A 24,690-nucleotide genomic window follows, 5' to 3' on the forward strand; every position below is an offset into this window, starting at 1 on the left:
TGGGGGTTCAAGCAAGGCTGGTACCCTGGCTGGAACCAGCACGGGCGGCTATCCTCAGCCGCGCGGTCCACATTCCACTGCATCAATGTGATGGATGGCAATATGGCGATTTATTGCAGGGAAACTTAACATTTTATAGCCTGGGTTCACTGTGTTACTCCCATCTGCTTACATCACAGTTAGGTGCTATTGGCTAATTGCAGGGGGGCCCTGCTATCCTAACAGAGAGGGGTGGGTTACTAGCTTTCCGTTACATCCCGATATCTTCCGCAGCGCAAGGCCTTAACTACAACAGACATCGTTGTATCTTAATCAATGCCTTGTTCCACTTTGTGTAAGAGCTGAGGAGCAGGCTTAGAGCATCATGTTTTCCTACCCCTAAACAGCACTGCCTGATTTCCTAGGGCAAGACGTCACACTTTCAAATTAATCGATATAGATGTTTCCAAAGTTTGATACTACAAACCAAGCAAGAAATTAATTTCAGAGTGCAGGAGCCCTGTACTTTCTTTCCCTCTCAAATCAGTTCCAAATGCTTCACTCAACAAGTTTCTCTTCTTTTCAATTACAGTTCTCCAGTGGTAGCAAATAAATCTATTTCAAACACACACTTTTCTCTTCTTTTCAATTACAGTATACTCTCAAGTAATTTAGTATCTTTCAAGTCTTCAATTCACATCCAACTTTCTCTCCAGCAAATGTATACACCTGGTAACAAAAATGCATTCTAGGCTCTATTTTTCTATGGAGATTTTAGAAGGTGGTTCTTTTCTCCACTACCTCTGAATTGACTAAAGCAGTTCAGCAAGAGATACTTACTCATAATGCATGAAAGCTGCATAAGTGGGCTTTTGTTTGGGCCATCTCCTTTGGTTCCAGCAGCTGCCCTAGTCCAGCCACAGGAGGGACTGGAGTGCTGAATGTCAGAGTTCAAAACCTTATTTTGACAAAAATTTATTGTCTTGGGTTGCAATTCGAGATGTAATCTAAAGTATGTATTCTATTACCATCTGTTAAAAACGGTGTTCTTTATCTCTTCCACAACCCATCCTCTCTCCAGGGGATATCTTCTGTTAATGGGCCATTGAGTCTCACTGCATGACTGATAAAATTACATCATCCCATTGTGAGATGCTCCACCCAGGGGGAGGAGCCAAGCATTCCTACCTGGATATAATCTGGGACTTGGAACACCACAGGCAGCCTTTTCCATTAGAGATTTAGACTGGACCCATCTACACCACCACTGGACCTTCAGAAGAAAACTATACTCTTCTACAGGATCACTGCTTCAACAGAACCACATCTGTCACTCCAGTGTCACTCTAATCAGACTGCTACCAACACCCTGACCAACACGGTGTCAGGTTGTATTCTGACTCTGTCAGTGGCTTTTTTGTACTACTGCATTTTTATTTTAATTTTCCTAGTAAAGAACTGTTATTCCTATTCCCATATCTTTGCCTGAGAGCCCCTTGATTTCAAGATTATAATAATTCGGAGGGGGGGGTTACATTTTTCCATTTCAAGGGGGTTCCTGCCTTCCATGGCAGATACCCGTCTTTTCATACCAAGACATTTATTCATTATGATTTGCAGCAACAGCTGGTGTGATAGTGAAAGCCAAGAAGGCCTCATCACCAGCTGCTGTAGGCTGATATTTATCTCCATCTAGTCTTCACTGAGTAACTGAAGCTGTGGAGAAGGACAGGGCCTACGATGCACATGAAGTATGGACAGAGGGGTGAAGGAGCTGGAGGTCAATGACTTCCTTGGGGCTGAGACTGAGATGATCAGTACAGGGTCTGGTTGGTCTAGGAGGACAAGGCAATCTGCTGGTACGTGCACTCTATCCCTCCTGAGAATAAACACAGGACTGAGGTGACCATTCGGCTACAGTGTTCCACGTGTGCGGCACTATATATTCAAAAGGGGAAAGGTGGTGAAAAACACACATAGATTCATTAAAACAAGCACTAATTTAAACTGCTCACATGACAATAGGGGGTTCAGGGAGTGATGTGGCGCATGGTCCTCGCAGTATAGCAGAGATATGTGGTTTGAGTCCAGGGTATTTGCTAATTCAGCCAGTTGAGTCAGTAACTTACTGAACAGGCTTGAATATTTCTCTGATGCTTTACTACAGCCACCTGTCAGAGGATGGGTAGAGCAGCCAGTAATCCACAGAGATCCCCAAGGAGCTTTCTGCTGCCTTTGTTCGCTTAATCACGGCAGCGAGTAACGATGATTCAGGCTTTCATTAGAGCCGTATGAGGGTTGTGAAAGTGAGAGACAGCTCTCCTGAGTCAGCTCTCCTGAGCTCCAGTGATCTGATCTCGACAGCTTGCACGTGGGGACTGAGGTGCTGTGGTGTTTTCACTGTTCCCACATGCTCCATCCCCTGGCAGGTCACCAAGCAGGCAGGATCGCTCCTCCCATGGCACTGTGCAGATCAACCTCAGTGCCTGAGGTGGAAAGCCACCACCAACTCCTGAAGGCCATGGGAAACAGATACTCACACTTGCTCTCATTCTGGACATTAAAAAAGAGAGCACATTTCTGTCTTCCTCCTCAGCTAATAGTGGATTATTTCTCTCTGGATTTGGCTCTTATTGTGCACCCCAATTGACACCTGCTGGTTTTATTTATTAAGCCTGTATTCAATGAGAGCATTTTCTTCTTTTCCCTTTCCCTTTACCTTCCTTTTCCCTTTCCTTTCTTCTGTTTCTTTGTTTGTTTGCTTGGGTTTGTATTGATAATTTCTCCCCATTTCACTGTGGTTTAAGTTCATTCAGTAGCTTCCTGCTTCTATAGCTCAGACCAGGGATCTGGCACAGTGCTCAGTCTGTCTCTTTGCCTATACAATACCATTTCTTTCCTTACAAAGGCTTGTTTTCCTAACATCTAAATTGTGCAGAGAGGCCCGTATGTTTCCATAGCCCATGTGCTCTGAAGCACAGCAAACCACTATTTAGAGTGCTCTGCAGTCCCCTGTGCAAGCCAAAACACACTCCTTGGCACAATGCCACTCCCATTTACAGAACAAAGCCGTCTCAGGGAGAAGGTTCTCAGGAGGGCACCAGAGCTGATGTGCACAGCAGAAATATAGGTGCAACCAGAGACCAACTCAGCCAGTACACTCAACATGTAATAATCTGCAAGATAGAAACCTCCCACATTTTAAATGCTACACAAGGCACATGCTGAGCTCCCCTTCCTGCAACGTGCAATGATTAAACTCCTTCAGAGGTTCCCAAGCACACTGAAACCCACCTCTAGCCATTTGGAGCAGACAAGGGATTATGTGGGAGTGCACAAAATGTTTGCTGGGGCTTCATTAGATGCCTTCCCCACTTTGCTTTTGTCCTTTCCCATTTTTATTCTGTGTCAAACAACTGTTTGTTGTCTTTATTCTGTTCTCACAACTGTCCCGCAATTTACTCCCCTCACCATTTGAGAAGGGTCTTTGTTTTTGCTGCACCAGCACACCTCCTTGAAAGTGGAGTGGAAATTATGGGAGTGACTGAAGCTTGCTTTTCATCTGCCACAAAAAACCACCTACTGTCTCCTGGAAGCTGTGGCTTCTGCTGAATAGGGGAACTGCCCCTTGCTAGCAGTCCCAGGCAGGGTGGGGGAACATCTGCTTGCTGCAGGCAACAGTGACAAAGGAGCTGTGCTGCATCTTGCTGGGAAGAGCCAGTGGTTCTGCACACCTTTGGGTTCAGACACTGGGAAGGGACAGAGGGACAAAGCAGCTGCTGGAAGGGTTCTTCCAACCCCTTAGCTGCTTGTCCTCTATTTCAGTCCTGTTTGATCCAGTTAATCCTTTCCAGGTGGGAAATTGGATGTGGAATCTGCTTCTCACTCCAGAGTCTTCCTGCAGCGCCTAGGTTTCCACAAAGCAAGGAAGCCCTCTCCAGGACTGAGGCCTCCTTCCCATTCTCCCTCCTCCTGTGAGCTATGCACCTCCATCACTGCAGTCTGATATCCTAAGTACTGTTTTTCCTTGTTTTGTTTTCTTTTTCCTAGCAGATTTGGAATAATCAGTTTTGGCTTCTTTCTCTCTTTGCTGGTGCCTCTTCACTTTCAGTTTTAGGGTTGCCCAAGCTCTGCACACCCTCAGGGAGCAGCAGAGAATCCAGGAACTCAGGGCTGCAGACAATAAACAGTGTAATGATGTATGGGGAGTCCTACAAATTTGTGTTGACTGAGAAGTCAGAAGGGGGTCTTAAAATGAAATCTGAGGTAAGGGATTTTTTTTTCAGACTGACATATTACAGGAGCACAATGTGGAGGAAGACTGTTCTTAAATGTATAAGAAATCAAATTTTTCTTGCACATAATCACAGGGGGACACAATCTGTAACATTCAGAGCATTTGATATTTTCAAATAGATTCCTATGGGAGAACATACAGAAGAAGAGGAGAAAAGACAACATCTCAGTGTTACTGCCTCTCCATGTTGGAGCTGCTGTTTTCTGAACTTTTTTCAGGATGAAAAGAGGAATCATGCTCATGTCTTCAGTCTCACACTACCCAGCTGACCTGTCCAAGAGGTCACCTGTGCATAACTCGGTTCTTCCACTCTGCAAATTGAGTCCAAGGGATGATCTTATTCTCCAGTCTCTCAATTCAGCAGGATTATTCCCTCAGCTGTTCTGCCTTTTACTATTGGGGTCATGGCAGGCTTAACCTCAGGCAGACTACCAAAGACATAATAAATAGGGCTTGTTATTTTGGGCTTGGTGCCACGCTAACCTGGTTGCAGAGCATCCAGCTGGAACACATCTGGCTGGGGCCGTGCAGTGCTGCTCAGAGCAGCTTATCAACAGCTTGAGGAATACGGGGCTGCTGCAGCCAAGTCTGTGCCGTTCCCATTGGCACCAGGGATGGGAAGGCTGCTGGTCCTGGTGGGGAGAGGGATCTGCCAGGGGTGAGAGCCATGCTGCCACTGCTGCTTTCCTTCCATCTGGAACCTTTCATCCTCCAGCCCTTTGCCCCCGCAGGCCACACAGCAGGTCTAGCACAACTCCACCCTGCTGATGGGCAGGGGCTGCCCACGTTAGGAAAAGCTGGCTTTGCAGGCACTGTGAAAATGTGAATGTGGGTGCTGCCACTGTAGTTCAGATCCTCGTTCCTTTTCACACCAGCGTGGATAATGGTGATTCTTTAGCTCCAAAAGAGCGGTTGGAATACTCTGGCTCCTGTAAAACTGCCACCTACCAGATGGATCAGGACAGCTGCCCCTACTGATGGAGACAGCACTGCTCATGTAGAGAATTGCTGTGCATTCAAAAAAGGGTGATCAGCAATGTTGTACTTGATTACTGTCAGCAGTGCCAACCTGTACCTGTACATCCTCCAGGATGATACTCTGAGATGAAGAGTGAAGATCTGTCTATCAAATGGTGACAGGTTTAGTGAAACAGTGTCCAACCCATCAGCTAATGGAAAACACCTCAGTGATTTATCAATACCAGAATTTCAGCTGAAAATGCAGATATGAATTATGCATATAGTCCAATAAATAAATCCTTAGGCATTTTATTAGATGTACTGTATATAAAAAAATCTCAAGGATTTTATACTTCCTAGAATTTATAGGATTATCTGATTGGACACCTTATAGGATGATTGAAGAGCTGCTGGATCTCAGGAACTACCATTTAAGTAAGTGCTTTTCTGCATCATGCACATACTTTTTGCTTGGTTCTTCTTACATTGTGTGCCTGCCTGATTTTCATAATTTGACTTTTTGGTGCTGATTTTTAGAAAATATTTGTGTATACTGTGTGTCGAATATGAAGTAGAATAAACTCAGGTTTTAAGCTAGGTAGCTAATGTTACTGACAATCCAACTCGTAACACCTTTTAGTAACAGCAAGAATAAAAAAAACAAACCTCAATTTCTCCTCCCCCATACAAAACCTGGCAAAAACCACAGGCACTATGAAGTTTGTGGTTTCCACAGAAAAGCATAAGTGTCTTTGGTGAGACTGAGCTACCAGCTAGCACTAACAAACAGCACTTGGCCTTTCAGTAACATCAAAAGGAGAACTCTACTAATACGTGGTATTTCCTCTGCAATAAGATTACATCCTGCCTTTGCAGCAAAAGACACTCAGACAAACTTACTTTTCTCCTTTAACTCACAGTTCTAGCTGGCAAGAAGAAATATAATTAAGACTATGCAACTTAATTTTGTGTTCAGCTTCAAGTACTTGGATATTTCCCTTGTGGAACACTGCTCATATTAGTGATCAAGCCAGGGCACTTGCTTCAGTGTCAGATGTGTATCTCCCCTGACTGCACTTCAGTCAGTTGAGCCTAATTCCTACTGATTTGGAAATGGTTATCAAGTCCTTTATGTGCAGCTCCATCTCAAGGAAGCAAAGAGAATTTACTCATCAACTCTTTCTGGTGAGAAAGATGATGCCCAGCTTTCATTCTCATACCACAGGAAACATTCATTATTGTTTTTGGGGGGTGGGGTATGATTTTGAGAGTGGTAAAGCTTTTAAACTGGATATTAATAATGCTCATAACAGAGTGAAGTAGATGGCTCTTTTATAAATTATTGCTCTGTATTAAAAAAAAAATTAAACCCAGATAAGCTTTAAAAATAAACCATCTGCCTTAAACCAGAGTTCTTTTGATCCTTGCCTGTGAACAACCAGGCACCAATATGAGACAGGAAACTCTGGGAAAGGAAGGAGAGGTGTGAAATGTCTGGGAGTCATTAAGCAGCACAGCAGAAATGTAGTTACCCGTTGCCAGGAATAGTAAATCCTGCTTACACAAGACTTTTTTTTTCTTTCTTTTTTTTTTTTTTTTTTTTTCCCTGATTCAGCTGGGTCTCAAGGATTTTGGCTCTGTGAATCTGCATTCCCCAGTCCTGCCGCAGCAGCAAAATGGGATGTTCCCAGGGTACCATCTTCCACTCCACTTCGGCCTAATTGCTGTACAGCACTGTCCAGCACAGGAAGATGCCACTTCTATTCCTTTTTGTCCCTGTAGGACATCCACAACACTGCTCCATCCCCAGGCTGTCTGACCCCAAACATTGCATCCAGGACTTCCACCCTGGAACATCAAGAAATTAATTTTAGCTGCACCTTGATATGAAGGCATACTTGGGATTTGGGGGCAAATAACAAAAACAAACAAAAAACAAAACAAACAAAACCCTCACAAAACACCCCAAACCCAAAAAATCACTTATTAGAGTGCCAGAGAAGGTGTGGGGTTTTTTTTTTGTCACAAAGGCCCCTAAAAGCACAATTAAAAAGAATTTCAGTGGGTTAGTAACCAGCGTGGAGAAAATCTGTCAGGTTTTGCTGCAGTGTGTGTCCCATGTAATGGAACCAGCAAGGGAGGAGTGGTCCAGCTGCCCAGACCTCTGCCTCACATTCCCAGACAGGGAACATAAAGGATGCACTGCACCACCTGTGTCAGCATGGAAACACAAGCTGGGCGGTTCTGTGTTGGGGGAATGCGGTTTTTCACCGACTGGGAGAAAGTGGCAGTACAGAAAATAGGTGATGTGTGCAAGGTTTAGTGTGTGTGACTGGCCACACAACCATAGGTTGGCTCTAGTGTGTGGAACAGCAAGGAATCCTTTTCCATCTAGCTGTGTTATCTGCTCAGGACTTATTTCCATGTATTGTGAGCCATCTCTTTTGGATGTATTACATCTGTAATCAGAATGGCAGAAGCTCTGTAGTGATTTATAACTTGGGTATAAAGAGGAAAGTGCGGTTCAGTTTCAGACTGCAGGAGGACGATAGCTTTTTAACGCAGTAAAATACACTGTGTTACAGTGCCCTTTGCTAACTTCCCAAATGAGAGCCAGAGCGAGGAACAGGATTTGATCAGTAAGACGCAAGACCAGCAATCAGGAAAGTTCACAGGGTTTGAAAGTATTTGCACCTCTCTTGAAGCCAAGCAGCATCTCATCTTCACCTAATACCCATCTCAGACAAAAGCCTTCCTTCATGACTATTAGAAGTTTAGACTAGTTTTCATTTGGAATCAAGGGATTGTTAAAAATATTAAGGACTGTAACTACGTAAGAAGTAGTGTAACACTTCCCTTTCCCTTCTTCCAGTGTTGCTAATTTTAACTACTCAGTCAGAAATATTCTGTATCAAAATACTGCCTGAATCTGTACTGACTTGTATTTTTGCCAAAACTCTGCAAATGGTTTTGAAAAACAAAATAGGAAAGGAGCTACATTTAGGGGGAATTAGGGCAAAAACATCTGCATCAGCCAGAAAGAAATAAACTGAAATTTCACACAAAATTGAGAGTTAAGAGATTATGAAGATGGTGAGAATATGAGTTAGTGAATTCCATATTCACAGTGGTACTACCGAGTTACACCTGGCAGATGGAAAGAAAACTTTGCTTTTGGACAGCCATGTCCAGAACCAAGGTTAAGAGTAAGACTAAACACCTAAAAAATGTTTGCTTGATGCAAATCTTGAAAATTCGAGACTTGGACAAAAGGCCCAAGTATGAACAGTCCTACAATACAACTGTCCTTGCCAGGCAGAAAGCTTGTGAGACTTTAACTCCAGGTGTTTAAAACCCAGCAGTCTCTTGAGGAATTGCAAAGCACAGCTTCATTCAATTGGCTCAGCACTGCTGTCAGCAGAACCTGAGACTTGGTAACTTGGGCCTGAGGAGGGTTTGTGATCTCTGACAGGCTCCTCAGATTACCTAGCACAGCAACACCAGGAAAGTCTTCTGTGTTTTAACAGCAAGATATTTAAAAATTAGGCCTCTGCATCATCAATAGTTACATGTACCTGCCCACTGCAGGAGGTGTGAAGTAGATGATTTTTAAGGTCACTTCTAACCCAGGCCAGCCTATGATTCTGTGATACAGAAAGACACAGCTGCACCTGGCAGAACTCATTCTGTGCTTGACAATTCTTTACCTACCAGTTCAGCACAGAGGTACAGCTGGATCTGCTGAGCTCATTACTTTTATAACTTACTGCTCACATGTATCTCAAATTGCAAGACCAGAAAATTCCAAGTAAGCATGAGAAGTTTTTTTCCTGTGAGTGTGGTATGGGCTGACAACAGCAGCACACACTTGGGTATGTATTCACCAACCTCAACCGCACTGGGATTCTGTGATTCCCTATTTCATGTTTTATTGAAAATTTATGGGATAATTTAAAAACAAGATTTTAGATGGCTTTTGCAGTAAGTAAATATATTGTCTCAAAGAGCACCTGCAAAAATGCCATCTTTGAATTCTCATCTTTATATTTAATGTTTTAAAATTGATACACCTCAGCTCTTGCCTGAGTCATACTCTTGTCACAGAGTTCTACCTCTGCAACATTAACTGTAGATGAAGACACCTGGGGGACACACATCGTGCACCTACATCATATGGCCCTCACTTGTCTTCTCCATGTAATCCAAATTTAACAACTGGCTTCAATGGGACCTGACAACAGATACAGACCTTGTAGTCTATCAACACATGGCTGAACACATGTGAAAGCACAGAAGTGCTTTTTAAAATAAAGCTCCAAGTTCTCCCTTTGAATTTGAAGTACAATGTCTTCCAAGGTATTTTAGGTGAAAATGTGTGAAGAGCAAGCAAATGAAAACCAAATGTACACAGATTTTAAAAATCTTGCCTTATGAAGAGAGTATAAATCTTATCATGCTAAAATTATGTACCTAACATTACACCCTCATATGCCAACTTGGTTGTACTCAAAGCAAACTCTCTAGGGATCAGTTTACAGCCATGAAAGTAAGATGGCAGTGCTTATTATGAACGGCTCTGATTTATCTGAAGTACAAGAAAGCATGTGGAGCAAACTTGGCAAATACTTAAGATCCCCAAACCCAAGTGCTACAGCAGATGAGCGTTGCTGTCTTGTGCCAGTACAATGGCAATGGCATGTGCTCCTCTGGCACTACACCAGCAAATTAAAGCATCTGAAAACAGGGCCCAGGTGCAGTTGTCCAAGCACAAGCAGGGGGTTAATGTGCATACCAGAGCAACCCATCCCAGGTGACACTCAGCTTTCACTAATGGTCTTTTTTTAATTTTTTCTTTTTTTTTTTTTTCTCCAGAAGGCACTGAGGAGTTTTGCTGGTCTGCAAAAGGACTGGTCAATTTTCCCCAGTCCTACTCTCAATCTGAATACACTGTGAACATCTTGTGCCTAGTGAACCATGTAGAGTGTAAAGGCTATTTCAAACACTGACTTCTCTGCAGTGAGTAGCATTTTGCTTAAAAATGTTTGAATGAGACTACAATTTTTTTTTTATTTACAGACAGGCAATATTTTAGCCAAGTATTTTTTAAGCTGAAGGCTGATGCAACTTGTCATACCCCAAATATCCAGTTTGTGTTTCTGTAATTCAGTCAAGGACAACTTGGGCTGCTCCCATCTGTTTTCATATACTGACAAAAAGAAATTCCACAGCAGCACTGAGAAAAATTATGGCAATTGTGGCTTATAAAATATTTAACGCTTTCTCAACTTGCCTATAAAATAATAACATCTAAACAAAATACTGAGATACAATGTAATATGTTTCTTTATTTTTTTTAAATCCAATTTGAAAAGGTCCCTTTTTAAACAAAACAAGAACAAAAAAATCAATACAATTCAGAGGGCTTATCTCATTTACCATATTCTTCCCCACTCTTCACTTATAACACAAGCAGCAACTTATAATATTAGTGCTCATATAGTGCACTTATATGAATTTTGATTTGTGTATTAAGCATTAAATACAATGTATTTTCCGTGAGCATAGCCCAAAGAGTACACAACGTTACATTTTCAAAGCCTATGTTAAAAAAAAAAAAAGACAATAAATGTATATCCAAGACAGTCAAACTCAAAATTTTTTGACTTGGCAAAATTCTATAACGAGTAACAGCAATTTTAAACTGCGTACAAAGCAGAACCGTGCCAACATGCCCCCAGTCTGTGAGCTATGGTAAAACATCAAGCACACATACAAAGGAGAGAAGCCAAAGAAACCCACCACAGAGCTAACCTGAGGCACACCCAACTGCGACCATACAAAGGCAGCCCACTTCCCCACTCTGTAATGCAAAGAGCCCAACAACAACAAAAAGCACTTCTACGCTACAGAAAGTGAAACAGCAACTCCTTCCAAATTTGTCTCCTCACTTTTAAACAACTTGTTCAAAAAATTTAAAGATGAACATCTAGCTATACCAAACAAATGTACAAACTATAAAGTCAGAGAAGCTCCAGAAGATTGCCACTTTCAACCTTGCATAGTGAGAGCTGGCATTGATATTGCTACCACAGCTTCAGCAGAAGATACGGGAAAGAAAAACCTTTACCTCTAAGTGATGCACATACGTAACATTTTCTTCACAAAATTCAGTTAAACATTGTTTTAATAAAAGGGAAAACAGCTCTAAAAAGGGAAAGATAGTGTTCACAAGCTTAGAAAAAAAATACAAAACCAGAACATTCCATAATAAAAAAATTAAAACAATAAACATTCCATCATGACAGCACCTATTTTATCACTAAATAAGCCCCATACATGCAACAAACTACAACTATTGTATAAGGCCGTCAAATTAAAGGTTTACTTTTCATATAAACAAAGTGTAAAAATAGCAACAAGTTGCAATCTTCAAATTTAATGCTATGTGAGGATTCTGTCCCCCCAGTTTCATTTGGTAGCAATTTCAATAAGTGTTTGATATAAATGTCATTCATCTAGGAACCGTGGTACAAATACATTGTGCCTAGGACAGTATTGTCGTATCTCTGTTCGACCTTGACAGAATTGGAATGCTCAACAACACTACTGAGTTCAGGGATGCTTTCAGCAGTATCCCCAAAACCATGATAGTGTCCATAGTGCAAAGTGTCTCCAGGGTCTTCCACCCATGAGGGCCGGTTAGAAACACAGCTACTCGGGCTTCCATTCAGGTGGAGAGATCCACACATATCGGTGGAATTACTCATGGCTTTTTCCGGCTCCTCGGTGCCGTTACTGGCATGAATTCGATGCCTACTGGGAGAAGTTACTCCAGGAATTGCTCCGTTAGGTGTTAATGCTAAGCACTCCTCACGCCTGGCATCCATCCCACTGAGCTGTTGTGCGGCGGTGAAATCCAAATGTCCATTGATGGCACATCCATTTGTCAGTGCATTCAATATGGAGCTACTGCTATTCATATCTGCATTAAGAAATACACCTGTCACCAACAATTAAGAATAAATCGAAATACATCAAAACGTCTCCACTATACTTAACTTACTTAAAAATGATTCCATACACAGCTTTGAAAATAAATCTATCCTTTCTTTATAACAATGTAGGTAGTTCCAAGTAATGAGATCTGACCAGTAGGTTAGTGGCATGGATTCTTATGTTGAAAATGCAAGTATCTATCCACATTTGCTTGGACAATATGCCTATATTAATCTTTGCAAAGACAACGTGAACTTCTCAATTTCTTTTTTTTTTTTTTTTTTTTCATTTAACTGTATGAAGTAAGTGCAACAGACAACATTCTGGGCAGTGTTTTCAAAGGCGGAATAAAAGTGATCTTTCCACCTTAACTGTAATACCCTCTTGGGATGGAAGATTATGTACATACAAAAAACGAGTATCTGTGAGAGAGTGAAGGGTTTTTTTTTTAATTTTTCAGTTGTAATTTAACGGTGGCTTTTTTTTTCTTTTTAGTTATAACTCTCACAATACAGAACACACTGAAGTAAGTCAAATAAAGAAATGTTACATTGGGGGGCTAATATAAAAAGTTTCCATGTTCCTTTATTCAGAAAGTATTCCAATGTACCTAGCAGCTTGCTAGATAACATACTGGGCAGGTTTGTATTTAATGCTATGTTTATAATAGCATGTGTACAACCCACATGCAAAATGCCATACAATAGCAACAGCAGAATGCACAGAAGACTAAAAAATAGTAGTAGGAAACAAAATTCTAAAAATGTGCATGCAAAAATTACTGACAACTGCTCCGAAGCAATTTCCCCTTTGAAGCTAGTAATTAGTACAGTAGGTTTTGTTTCCATGAACAGATTTCATCAGCCTGTCTGAAATGCATGTTTTTGCAGTGGTACTCAAAAGTACTAGCACAAAAAATGCATGGTATATTCTGCCTTTAAAATATAATTTATGTCTATATTGGTAAAGATGAGCAAGGCAAACATAGCAACTACAGAGCTATGTGGTGACATTTAAAGATTTTACATTCTGTGATTATCCTTGGATACATGCACATGTGTTTATGTCTCCATGAATGCATAAACCCATGTGCAAAACAGGATTGCATTTACTGCATGTATGCAAATTAATTCAGTTAATTTAGTCTGTTGGCAACTTCCCACATTTGTAAAACACTGGGTTCCCATTTAAGTGACAGATAATGAGTACCACTGTCTGACAAGGAAGAATCTGGAGTTTTGGTTCTCTCTCAGTTGTTTGCATGGCTGTTATTTGAAGTATGAATTACAACACTGATACTTTACAGACACCATGTAAGTTACACAAGAAATGTGTCCAATTTGCAACTCCCTGGATGTACTAACTGGAGCTTCCTGTTTAGTCTCGACATCAGTTAAAATAACCACATCAGCCAAACTCCCTAACCATGAATTCTCATTAAAAGTGGAAAAAACCCCCACAAACCCATCAAGACATCAAAGTTAGTACTTCAGTGATGAAAACGCACAGAAGGAGTTTCATATAGTGTTTATTAACTGAAAAGTGCAAAATTTTAACTGTTTCAAAAGAAACCATTATAGGCTGTTTTTGCCAAATCAAATTTAATAAATCTGGCACTTCTATTAGTTAATATGCAAAAGTAGGTAACGAATTGTTCTAGTGATAATTATAGAATGTTATTATCGGTTAAAAATGAGCACCTATAGTAATACAGTAATAGAGTATATTTATGAAAGAAACTAATTTTTACATAAATAAGAACACTTAGTAATTATCACTGGAAAATATAGTCTACTTTTAAAGTATTGACTATATATATGTATATATATTTATTCCTAATATATTAAAATATCTATTTATCATTCCCTTTGTTGAATTGGATCTGTGGTACAAAGCATAAACATATTTTTGGCAGAAAAAACTGGTAAATAGGAAATTAATTTCTGAATGAAATAATGCACTATTGTAGTAACTCCATGTCTTAACCTACAAAGTGCAAAAAAGGCTGACCCAAGGCAGTTTTAATCAAACTCTAAACACATCCTGTGACCACAAGCATCTTGATTAAGCAGCCCTTAAAAAAATCTAGAGCATTAATACTGACCAATCCTAGTTTGATTGTTTCATGATGATTGGTACAAAAAACAAAATCTGTTTTCCCAGGTCGACTAGTTCCAAATAGTGGATTAAACCTGTGATGTCTGGTCTTCTATTTACATAAGAAACCCCACAGCAGGATCCTGAACTTATGCCATTGTGTCTGAGCAAGTTCTGAACACAGGGTATATGTCTAGACTATTCTCTATAGTATTTATTGTACTATTTTGAATATAGTTTTGTCACAACATGTTATTTTCAAAGCTAGGATATGTTTCCCTATCAAGTCTTATTACTATAGACTCAATCAAAATTAAACAAGTAATTTAACTTATTTCTGAATTTCCTTTAACTCAAAATTTTAGCAACTAGAAGCAAGGCACAACGTAATACAAGCCTCAGGTTAAAAGTGAAACAGCCATCGTGGACTTCTGTTTACCTGAAATATTAAGAAATTACTAATAAACCTTCTCTTTCACCATTACAATACATTGCATGAAACAGCTAATTTTTGATACCTACTAAACCCCCAATATAATGGGTGTTACAGCAATACAATAGTTTTCAAGACTCCAGACAACAATGTGCAAAAATAAAGGACTAAGTTTTATACTTAAATTAAAAATAAAAAGCATATTGATTCTTGCAACGACAAGGAGTTTGCATTGCAGAAACAGTGTATATTTCAATTTCTTTTGGTCCAACAGAAGTACTCTCCTGTTGTTTGGTGTCTTCAACCATTTGAATGTTGTTGTAGTTAACAGGAAACTGTCCACTCCCACCTGATACAACAGCAAACTCTCTATCAACGTGCATATTGTCAGCATCGTCCTCAGCTCCTCCATTCAGCATTGGTATTAAGCCATCAAAGCTGTAAGCTGACAAAAAAAAGTCATGTTTAGTCATTAGTGCCCACGTGAAAACTCAGCCAACAAAAAGATGAGAACTTTTGATTATTAAAGCAAAACAGAATTACCAGGGTACCTATTAGACTTTGCACTTATATATGAAAGTTACTAGTCTGATGTACAAAAAGCTGGAGAGAAATTTAAGCTACTTCTATCTAGGCTTTACAGGAGATGTGCCCAAAACATATTTTTTGTCTATTGTCAGTTTAGACTGTTCCATTTTTCACTCCCAAGGGCCAGGTCCCAGTAATCCACCCATATCCACACCGACTGCTCCAGGGATCTCTCCAAGAGCTGAATAAGCAGAACTGTCTTCTGACAGAAGTTGCCAAGTGGTTAGACTGCTGGGGGGAATGCTTTAATAAGCAAGAGGGGCTTGACTTCACTATTACTTCTTGTACCTACCCGGAGCACTGCTCTACTACTATCAAAGCAGGCCCTGCCCTGCTCAAACACTGACATTAACACACTTTTCTACACTCACTGCACACACTTTTAATACTATGTTATAAATACCTGTTTTGGCAGATTTCAATTCAGCTTCCATTACCTTCGGCACAACCAAAATTTTCATAAACCACTCATTTTTAAGGAACCTTAAGGCCTGAATTGTTCCAGGGCCAAGCAGATCACTGAGGGCTTAAATGACATCATGGCCCTTGGATCAGAAGGCTTCAAATCACTCTAAATCAGGATGGGACTTTTTAAAATCATCTTGAGTAATATCTAAGTGCAGTTTCATGTTGGCCAATTCCAGGGTCCAGTTCCAGGAATGCCCTCCATCACACCTCACACAGAACACCTAAAGCATGTGCTGAGACTCGTGACACCAAGACACTGGTTGTAAGCAGCACACCCATCACAGAGCACAAGTCAACCTGCTGAGGGCTGGACTACAGGGGCCAGGATGGCTGACACGAACACAGCTGTGTGACCAGTTGGCCCAGTGTGCATCATCAGCATCTTTGAACCTGTGCACCATCCTCTGCTGACCTTCCCAGGAAGCAGGATGAAATTCCTGGAACTGATTCCAGAAAAATGGACATAAAATCCAGTTTTATGTTTCTATGTAAAAATTAGAAATTATTTGGCATATATTCTGAAAGTGGTCACCAATTTACTTGTTAATGACCCTTGAGTAATTAGTTTCTATCACAGTGTTATCATGTATCAGCATTATCTAATTTTGACATTTAAGACTTTTTTTAATACTATGCACCTGTTAGCAGATACACCTGTGTGCATATAAACAATTACCAGTAAAGCCTATCCAATGCCCAGTTTAGTTATTCCAGGGCAAAGCACACCTTAAGAATTTATCTTCTCTCAACTCCAGTGCTTGCAGGTTCTTGTAAGGAACATATGATGTCCCAGCAAGTAGTTTTAAAGCAGTGATTGTTCAAATTTGTGGTATGGCCATCAAACATGACTTTTCCCTGAAAATACAGGCTGGCTTTACTCTCTGAACATCTGGAATCTCCTGTGCAAATAGTCTTTAAAGGACAACAGACCAGTGTGATTTTAGTAAGGATTTAAAATTAACACAAAATTGGGCTTGTTCTGTAAAAAAGCTGAGCACAAAGATGTACTGATAACTCATTGCTCAGCTCTGTTGTTTACTCAGAATGCCTCAGGAACACTGACTCATTCTCAGTGCAAGAGACTTTTTACATCGATGCAATAGTTATTACTGATGCTTGATGTCTTTGAGGGCAAACATGTCAGATTAGAAACTGCAGCTCCCACAGCTGCAATGCATCTCTTAGTTACTCCAAAAACTTTCAAGCAAAAGCACCAAAGCTTTTGCATTTGTTTGTGAAGGTCTTAAAAATTCATATTGTTCAGAGTTAAAAAAATTACTCGGATTGCCTTTCCAACATTTCTGTAATTGCTCAAGGAGCACTTGTTCACTTCAAGCACTGTGTTTATTTGCTCAGTCTAACTTAGGTACTGGACCAACTCTGTACAGTGAAAGGTAATGCAGATACAATGCCATTCCCCCACATTGTGGGGAAATGCTGCTTATGGACTAGTCTGGGGCATATTCTGAAAGAGACATCTGCTTAGGAACACTCAGATGGAGCAGCTCTTCAAAACGCTAGGTAAGTTAACTTGACTTCAAGCAGAGCCTGTTGGTAGCAGATCAATGGACTGAAAACATCTTTCTGCAGTTGTTATAAACAATTGTGTACTGGGCAAGTTTTCCTATTCTATTTAGCTACTTAGGAAATATTTATTTCTGAAGTCTTTTATTTAATTGCACAGCAACTCTTCTCCATAATGAAATTTTTCATTTAGACCAGCTATGTGAAGCAACATATCCTGTTTATGATTGGCCATGAAGTATCCAGTTAAAGTCTCTGATCCTGGTATGTATAGGTGGTGTTTGGACAGCAAGTACTGAACAAATTGTAGTGTTGATATTGATGTGATTTATGTTGCCTATGTCGTATTTAGAAACATGATTTATGTCTCAATTCCCCCCTTGCTATCTGGAATTAAGCACTGTTTAAGCCCTTTCTCTTTGGCTCACTGAAAGTTACTTATGTTAGAACATGAACTTTAACTGAATAAAGTGTTTTCAATGAAGACATGAAGCCCTTTTCCTGACACTAAAGAAAAATATCCTTTAGCATCACCAGGAAAAAGGAGGTTTACGTGCAGAATTACTCCCTTGTTTTTAGTAAGAATTTAGTGGGATGACCAACAGAATGGAAGAAGGCAATTCTCCTCAATCATGTTACTCAAAGTGTTTCTAAAAAAAAGATTTCTACACAGAGCTACCAAAAAATATATTTAGATTGTTCTATTCTATCATTGCTGGCAAAGCAGCAGTACCCTCAACATACAAGGCTGGATAGAAAACCTTAAGATTCATTCTGGTCTTACATCCCTGTGTAAGATAGCAGTTCCCCATGGAAAACAATCCTGAAAACTTAGGGTATGTTGATTTACAGACATAACCCCTCTTGATTTGTGAAACCCTTCAGCATTCAATTTCTTCCATCCACCTTAAGTAGCACTTTTTGAACTGTGAATTAATCCTGGAATGGAAAATTACCATGAGAACATCCAGCCATCTCTGTGAATCAATGGAATGTCACTTGGCCCTCCTGAAGCTGAAGAAACTGAGGATGGAGTAGAAGCTAATTTAGCTCCTACTCCTCTGCATAATTTTTCTCAGCATCATGAAGCTTTAGCACTCTCTGGAAATAGAAATTTCTGAGCACGCCAAGATGAAGTTATAGGAAGAACTGGGATTTTGTGTCACAGAGTAACTGTATTAATATGCTTCCTGTATTAGTATGTAATTTAGATATGTGAGTTTGTCAATAATACTCAACATCCAAAAGACTTTAAAACGTTTATTTTCCTCTCTCAGCAACAGTATCAACCCATCCCTTTTACCTCTGGGGTCTCACCTTCTGTTCTAGCCTTCTTTACTCCAGCAGACTCCGTATCTTCAAAGGATCTCTTTCGACTTGTCCCACCACTGAATGGATTGGGACCTGCATTCTGATGAACCCCATTTAAGGTGCCATTGCTATAGAAACGATTCAGGTGACAGTTCTGGAGGTTCAAGAGAAACTGGGCACATTCTTGGAAGCCCTGGGTATGTGCAAGGTCTGCTGCTGTCAGGCCACTGGCATTTCTCAAGCTGTACAATACAAAGAAACTGGATTACACTCATTCATCAGGCTAGCTGGCTGCTGCTGCTGCCCTTACTGACTATCTATCTGCTGGCGATGAGAGAAAACATACACTTAGCAAATTTTCAATTAAGAAATTAGTTATCAATCTTAGTTTTATAACTATCTTAACTTTTTGCACATATATCTCACTTCTAAGCAAAATTTGGGAGACAATACACTTTCAAATAAAATCAATATACTATGTGCCTTAAACCATCTTCCTATTTAAACTTCTCAAAATGCTTTATTCTAAAACAGTCTGAAGTAGCTGATCTTTACATTAACTTCAGACTAATTTAAGTGCTGTATTTTATCATCTTCTGCAGTTTATTCTGCAATCTATTGCTTTAACTTGAGCAAAAGATCAAATACTCAAAACAAACTTAACATGACTTGGCAATTGTCCATGGCATTCTGGTTTCTAAGGTAACAACAACATCGCTATTTTTCCTAACAACAAAATATATACATATATAGTAAAAGATAAAAAAAGATGCTATACTTAGTTATGCTTTGCTTATACTTTTGTTTCTGGTTTGTTTCTCATTTCAAAGTGTGTGACATCATAAGTACTGGGACTTGCTTTGGTAATTTCAACCAAGACTTTTCTGTGCACAAGAGAATGGCACTGGATTTTTCATATTCTAGTGCATCAAGGAGGTTGGGAATGAAATCCGGGAGGATATGTAGAGGTTTAATTTGAAAAAGTGCTGTATCACATGCATTTACACAAATACACAGGATGTCTTGTGCTTAGCAATTTAGGATAACTTCATGAGGAAGAGCCTAAAAGTGGAGATAAGAAGGCCAGGAGTGACAAAAATAGATGGTGATGCAAAAGATACCAATTAATTTTTCCTAATATTTTTCCAGACAGATGTAACTAGTCAGAAAAATGGAATTTTTGTTTCTTGGATTCAGTCATTTAGACAAGTCCATTACTTATAAATCCAGAAACAGACCAGCTAACAGAGTAAGAATTCAGAAGATTAATAGGCCTGATTCTCTTGAAACTCCAGCTCATGAGAAGAATTTAAAGAACCAAGTCCAGATTTGCTTCTTAGATAACTGAAATTTACTTGATATAAGAAAACCTTTACAAACTGACTATTACAGCAAGACTATTTCCATGAATGGATAAGCCAAAATACTACAGAATCACAAAACCCATAACCTAAATCAGGTTTAATTTAATTCCATACTACCTGATTCTAAGTCATTATTTACTTGGACTAGTGAAAATTCACAGAACAGCAGTCAAGAATGCTCTAGAAAGTAAGACTTCAGAATACTGAAAAACCTAGTTAGTAAAAAGAAATGAAACTTTGAGGTGGTATTAGTTTTGAATACCTACAAGAGAGCTGCTAAGTGAATAATCTGCTCTGTGCATCCAGTGTAGGCAGTATATGAATGTGATTAATATGAACAAAGGATAATTAAAGCTAGCATCAGGATTAAGTTTTAGCATATAAAGGCTGCTGAATCTTGAGATGGTTCTTTTCCCCTCATTTTAAGAGCTACCCATGATATCAGATATTCTTCTGTCAATCCCTGCTGCACTGTTTAAGCTGCTGCTAAGCAAGCAATTTGACACTTCTTCAGTAATTCTGATTTACTTGTGCAGCCTAAGGATGTAGAATGATGAAAGTACAGCTTAGGAAAGAGAAATTTTAACAGATCTGTTCTGTTCAAGAAGAAAACTCAATTCTCTGATACCTTCTTTAAATTTCCAAGCCCCAAAAGAACAGTAAAAGAAATCTAAGCAAGAGCAAAATAAATGAAGTTATAGAAAGATAAAAATGACAAAACCAGTATGGTATTGAATAGCCACCTAATTTAACAGAATTCAAGGAATCAGTAATTCTATTACTTAGCAAGTACTACTGAACACTAAGTGCTTTCCAAAATTGACTGTAAGAGACTGCAATTAAGTCACTGTTTTCCAAAGGATCGTCAATGTAAGATGCAAGAGGCACTTGGAGATTTACAAACTCAGAACAAAATGTGTAAAGCTACACAACTGAACTTTCTGGGAAAGAAAAATTACATTTCCCAGAAACAAAATAAATAGGAGTTAGAATTTGCAAAATTTTAAAAGGTAATGACTTTTGATATTTAAAGATCTATCCCATTCCTACCTCTTCCTGAACAAATCAATTTTTTTTAAAAAAAAACAAATCAGGTAGACAAAGATGTGCTTGTTTTACAGAAATATTCGGGAAGCGCTGCATAGGTTTTCAAGGGACTCAAGCCTATTGGATTTAAGATTCTTGCTTCTGAAGTTTAGAAACACCTCTCCTTAAAGGTGTGAATCTGAATTTAGCCTATCAAGTTAGTAATGAAAAAAAAAGCTCAATGAAATAAGAGATTTTAAGTTCTAGATGACTCTAGAAACTGTTTGAACAAATGTCATGGAAGATTAACACAGCTGTTCTCTCTGCTCACTTACTGTGGGAACACTAATTTGAGTATCTTTTCTATATCCAGTTGTCCATGTCCATGATTTTAATCAAGGCCTGACTATTCTTGGACTTTCATATACTTTCAAATTTCTATTATACTGGCTTGCATTCCAGCATTAACAGGAAGGAGAAAAGGAAAAGCTGACAAATTCTGCAGAAACCTTTTGTCACTTTCTCAGAAACAGGCTAGAAAGATACAAAAGATCTACTTTTTCAGCAAATTTCTCTAGTTTTCTCTAGGTGGAAAAAAATCTGTAAGTGGGAACACAAAAGGCAGCAAAAGCTAGCTGTGCTCTATTAGCCTACCATAACAAAATCCAAGAAATAAAAAAAAAAAAAGTACTAATGTAAGTATGAACAAAACCAGAAAGAAAATACTCTTAACAGATACTATGGAACTTTAGCAAACTGGAAGAGCTTATGTAGTTTCAAAATTATTTAGAAATATTGTCAATTGCTGTAAGGATTCTGAGTCTGTAACAGAAAAGCAGTGTAACACAGTCCTTCCAGAAACCCTGGAGTACTTGAATGAATTAAAAAGCTAGGATATCTACTAGACCATTACTTAAAAGTGTTAATCTGAACTCAGAGTGGAGCTGTCCTGTTAAAAGTCGTAATTACAAGGAACTAGGAACACACCTAATGCTAAATCTGCTGCCCATGTCTGACAGTGAAGTGTCTGCCTCAGCTTATCCCAGGAGCTAAGAATTCAAGTGTCATTACTGTAGACAGACTAGATTATACGGATGAAAATAGAAATGATTCAGTCCCAACCACACGTAAGAGCAGTTCAGCCTCTTATGTGCAATCCCTATGGCAGCCCTCGGTTATGAACTCAAATTATATGTAAACTGAGTGAAAAGGAGGAAGAATAGTATGTGATTAATTTGGCTACAAAATGTAGCCATGTGACAAGGAACGTGTGGCTAAAAAAAACTGGAAGAAAAATCAACAAGCAGAAAATTCTGCTGACATAAAGAAATAAAGAAAAAGGATTGGTAAAGGATATTATAACTGAAAGTAACTTCAAGACCTAGGTCGTGAAAGAAAAACACACTGATAAAAGAAATAAAGCAGTGGACAACATAGACAGAACTACCTCAATGTCATGGGTCTTGGAAAAAAAAAAAATCTTCTTTTCGGCCCATCTCCTTTTTCTAGTAAGTTAAAAATCCCTTTGGTACCAGCTTTGATCTTTTATCCTGAACACCTTGAAAGAGTAGAAACTCCAAGAAGCTTGGAACACACTGATAATTAAATCTTCAGGCAAACGGTCCTTTTGTTCCTGTTAATCATACAGCAAATATGACAGGTCTATTTCTGCAACTACATTATTCAGAATTAAAAAATGAGTACAGAGATTTCTAGCAGGTTTTACATTTTGTTTTGTAGGGGGGTATTTGTTCTTATTGTCATTTTTTTTTTTAAAAAAAATCTTTTGTGACAAAGATGCCAAACTTAAGGTCAAGCTTATGTTTCTTTTCAGGGTTTGTCTTTAGGCTAGGCTTATAGCTGAAACAAGACAAATAGCAGGTTACAAACACTGCATTTTTCAAATGAATTCATTATGAAGAAGCCAGCAGCAAGGAAGGCATGGAGAGATAGAAGGAAGACCTAAGTCAGAAAATCAGAGTAAGTTTTGGAATGTGACATGTGCTTTATGTTAAGCCAGCCTTTATTAAACAGTATTCATTGACTTGGTGCAGTATTTTCTAAAGGTTGGCCTAGTTACCATCAAATCAGAGAGCAGTGCTCCAAAAACGTAACTCCTTCTCTCATCAGCAAAAAAGAAAAAAGTAAAAAACTGAAGACAATGCCAAAGGTGAATCTAGCTACAGAACAGGTGGAAAAACTGAAGAAAGGACACTGAAAACAAAAGCTCGGAAAATATAATTCCTTTTTTGGCACCTGCTCTAGACAGGAACATACATGAAGGCATGAATTGACAAACAGGAGAAAAATTCTTTACTTAACATTGCCCACGGCTAAAGGCAGTCATTAGAAAGTCAATTCACTCAATATTTAGGAAACATATCTTGCATCATGTCCCAGGCAATTCAAGTATCTGAAAAATGACTGAGTCCTGTTCAGGTTTTTTCACTTAGCAGTAATTTTTTGCTATATACTTTATTCACTGTTTCCATGTAATTCTTATTACTAGAAACAAATTAAAATAATGAAGTATTATTATATGAGGGTATTATTTACCCTCAGCCTTCTTGTAGGCTAAAATCCAGGAGCTGGTAATAAAAACATCTCATTTTTTTCCAAATACAGGTGTATAAGATACTAACTCCAACACAATAGAAGAAAGCCAAATGTATGGAAAGATACATTTTCATTTTATAAAGTTATTCTAAATAGAAAATATCCATGAGAAAAGACATTGAAAGTCTGAATATGGATGAGTAGGTGATATTGAAGTTTCTTGATATATGACACTTGCATTCTTCTGTAGTGACAGGTGTTTTATAAATGAACTCAAAACGCACACTGATATATTGAGTTAACGCTCTGACTTTTGCATATACATTTATTCAGACCTACAGTGCTTAAAACAACACTCTTATAACATGTTTTTCTTCTTCCATCAAGTGACATCCACAGGCAGTCTTCAAAACTGACTGATCTTGGCATGAAGAGGACTTTTTTTAGCATCCATTTTTCTCCCTCTGGGTTGACATCATCTGAACTCCCATTCTAAATGCCCAGTTCATCTGAGAGTCCTGGTATCCAATTAAAGCAGCTATAAAGAGGACACCCATGAAGCACGAGTTTAGGTATTTCCTTCTGCTGAAACGCTTTTTCAAAAATGTTGGCTGTGAGTGTAATTCAATTGTTGCTCAAAACCAAGAGACAAGTGCATTATCTGGCCAAACAAGATTGGTGTACAGAAACATGAAGTTAGGTTTCAGTTTAGCTTTATTTAGGAGGAAATTTTTATTATTTCAAACTAATTTAAGAAGTTTACTAAAGGGAGGAAACAAATTGAGGCAAGCTTTCAAAAAATATTCAAGATGCTTCCACTATGACTAAACCACGGAAAATAAAAAAAAACCAAAAACCAAACCACCCAAAATTTAGAATTGTTTAAATATGACTTTGTGCAAGAAAGATTTACTTCAGTGTAACTTACAGAATTTACTCTTCGAAAGATCTGTAGAAAGAAAACAAAGACTTGTGCTTCTCACATTGATTATAAATGCTATTGAATTTACTTCAAAAAATTGGTTCCAAGTTGCTTTAATTGTTCATTTTTCATATTCGTTGGTGGGAAAAAAAACCAAGTAGATTTCTAG

At 38.9% G+C, this 24,690-nt stretch overlaps 1 protein-coding gene across 2 annotated transcripts in view; it reads right to left on the reverse strand.

The window, feature by feature from the left end:
• Window positions 1-10,558: 10,558 nt before the first annotated feature.
• The window catches only part of ANKRD10 (ankyrin repeat domain 10), a 37,471-nt gene continuing 23,339 nt past the window's right edge, over window positions 10,559-24,690 (reverse strand). Inside the window, exons 4-6 of one of the 2 annotated variants that reach the window (XM_058829689.1) lie at window positions 18,660-18,895; window positions 15,112-15,207; window positions 10,559-12,236 (exon numbers count right to left, since the gene is read on the reverse strand). In XM_058829689.1, coding sequence (XP_058685672.1) covers window positions 11,752-12,236; window positions 15,112-15,207; window positions 18,660-18,895 — 817 coding nt within the window. In that variant the 3' untranslated portion in view covers window positions 10,559-11,751. The remainder of the gene's footprint in view (window positions 12,237-15,111; window positions 15,208-18,659; window positions 18,896-24,690) is intronic. The other variant, XM_058829690.1, reaches the window with a different exon arrangement.

This window comes from Poecile atricapillus, chromosome 1 (genome assembly GCF_030490865.1).
Source record: "Poecile atricapillus isolate bPoeAtr1 chromosome 1, bPoeAtr1.hap1, whole genome shotgun sequence".
In the NCBI taxonomy this organism is placed as follows: Eukaryota; Metazoa; Chordata; class Aves; order Passeriformes; family Paridae; genus Poecile; species Poecile atricapillus.